Below are 2,500 nucleotides of genomic sequence, written 5' to 3' on the forward strand. Positions count from 1 at the left end.
TGCGGAGTGGCCATTCCAGTGACCTTGAGTAATTTACGCAAGTTAAAATAAGGAAAAGGGTCAAGTGGAGCTTCATCTAAAGGAAGCCCAATCTCCGCCCCGTGAAACATGAAAAGCGAAGTAGGGAGAAAAAGCTGACGTTCGGCAGCAAAGAGAGAAACGGTTCACTAGTGAATTGGGCAACATCAGGAATGATGATTTCTCCGAAGGATTATTTCATGGAGAACTCTCTCGAGTACATCCGTGGACTATTTTGCATGAAATGTAAATACGTTTAGCTGAATTAAGCCACCGTAGAGAAGCTGTTTAGGAGCAAGAGCATGTGCTGGCATATAGCCAGTATATTCTACAAAAAATAAAAAAAACTCAAAATAAACAATACTTTTTTATCCAAAGTTCTCTGTATAATGAAGTATTTAAAATTTGTATAAATAATTGGATAGTTTTATTATCCTAAACTGGAATCACAATAACAAGAGGCTTTGATGCTGAAGATACTTCATTTATTTAAAAAGGGATGTTATATATTCAAAAATAAAATTTCACTCGATCACAAATCGTTGACGCTAATAAACTTCCTTCTAAAGGTTGGAGGAAGCAGGAAAAAAGGAAACGGTCCATCAATTTCAATATGTAACATTTTCGCAGCCCTGTTCGTACTGTAACTAGTAAATCCGGGATGAACACCTTTGCAGAAAACTTCTACAACAACATTACTTCATACGCTCACTCAGACGGTCTTAGAATTGCGCTGAACCCATGGTAGGCTACAAGCTGCACTATCCACCTGCATCCAGCACTCTCTAACATTCTTTTTGACCATCAAGGCTCTTTCTACCCCGGACCTTTTTCACTCTGTCGACCCATCAGACTTTGCAGGTTTTCGTATCCTCCTCACGTTTAACTTTTCCAGCTAATACATATTGTTTACCAACCTATCATCTTCCGTTCTTTCTACATAACCAGTCCATCTTATCGACAGATGTAGACAAATATTCATATATTTGTATTAAATATACGATTGAGATCATCAGCATTTAAAGTATTTTAATGATAACCTTCCTAATAGAACAAAAAAAAAATTTAATTTTATCCTCCAAAATAGGGAGGAAAATAGTCTTAGGGAATTGCTGATTCTCCCACACGTGATCCTATACCAGTGTCTGCTAAAATACTCTTAGATTGTTGTTATACTGTACTATTTATGGGTGATAAGGCTTCCGATGATGTTATAGCTTTGCCTTGTAAAGAAAAACTTAGGGTAGTGTTTTTTGTTATAATTTTTACTTACGTTTCCATGTTCTGAGATTGGATGTATTCTTTTTTTACTTAATGTAGCATTGGATAGTCAGTATTTTATTTACGATGGAATTTAATTAACTAATTACAATCCTTTTCCTCTTCTGGTTGTATTTTTCTTCTTGCGTAGACATAATAGTTGTTTTATTTGCTAGTTTGCTCATTATTAGAATATTTTAATTTCATGACCAATCTTCCATTGGCGCACACTCACACAAACACGTATATATATATATATATATATATATATATATATATATATATATATATATATATATATATATATATATATATATATATATATATATATATATATATATATATATATATATATATATATATATATATATATATATATATATATATATATATATATATATATATATATATATATATATATATATATATATATGTGTGTGTGTGTGTGTGTGTGTGTGTGTGAATCTAAATATCCGTCCGCAAAAGTGCGTCAGATTTGTACGTTTCAAAAACCTTTACCTACGAAAAAAAAAAAAAAAAAACTCGTTGATTCCTTCGGTTTCCAATTATTCCAGGAGTGTCGCCCACTTCACATGCTCTTCGCTACACATAACAACTTTCTCGTATTCCTGCCCATCGCCCCGCTGCTTCCGGTATCTCGATGCCATGCATTTAAAGTAGGCCGGGGCTCGCCATGACCTTGCATATATATATTTCCTCGCTAGTTACCGTCTGGTCGTGGGGAAGGAAATCAGACTCGGGTCATTTTAGAAGTGCTTCATTTCCAAAAGCTGTGGACAGTGCAAAAACAGAAGGGATTTGAAGATAAAATATAATAAATGATGCGTTTGATTGAATTATATACATATATTTGACCTTCAGTATAGAAGTAAGGACATTTATTTTTCATACATAAACTGCAGACATGGGTTGTACTTACAATCCATTTTACAAGAGATGGCAATGAAAGTAGACACGCAAATGAAAATGTACTCCATATATTTTAAGCCTGTCATTAAATATTTGATTTCCTTTCAGCCGAGAAAGTGGAACTGTACATTGGGGACGTGGCCCCCGGCCGGGAGGTGGCTCTGTACAACGTCAAGTTTGCTCAGCTGGGCTACATCACCTTCTCGGATAATGAACACTCCCAGTTCAAGGCGAGAGAACTGAAATCCGTTACCGTAGACTGCACTGGAACGTTCCTGAAACTCGTCCTCCA

General features: G+C 35.1%; 1 protein-coding gene across 3 annotated transcripts in view; it reads left to right on the forward strand.

Moving 5' to 3' along the window:
- LOC136840304 (centrosomal protein of 104 kDa) overlaps positions 1-2,500 on the forward strand; it is a 571,779-nt gene that overhangs the window by 413,312 nt on the left and 155,967 nt on the right. For all 3 annotated transcript variants that reach the window (XM_067107005.1, XM_067107007.1, XM_067107006.1), the window contains exon 4: positions 2,317-2,500. This exon is cut by the window's right edge and continues 37 nt beyond it. In XM_067107005.1, the coding sequence (XP_066963106.1) occupies positions 2,317-2,500 (184 nt within the window). The remainder of the gene's footprint in view (positions 1-2,316) is intronic.

Source organism: Macrobrachium rosenbergii, chromosome 7 (assembly GCF_040412425.1).
Source record: "Macrobrachium rosenbergii isolate ZJJX-2024 chromosome 7, ASM4041242v1, whole genome shotgun sequence".
In the NCBI taxonomy this organism is placed as follows: Eukaryota; Metazoa; Arthropoda; class Malacostraca; order Decapoda; family Palaemonidae; genus Macrobrachium; species Macrobrachium rosenbergii.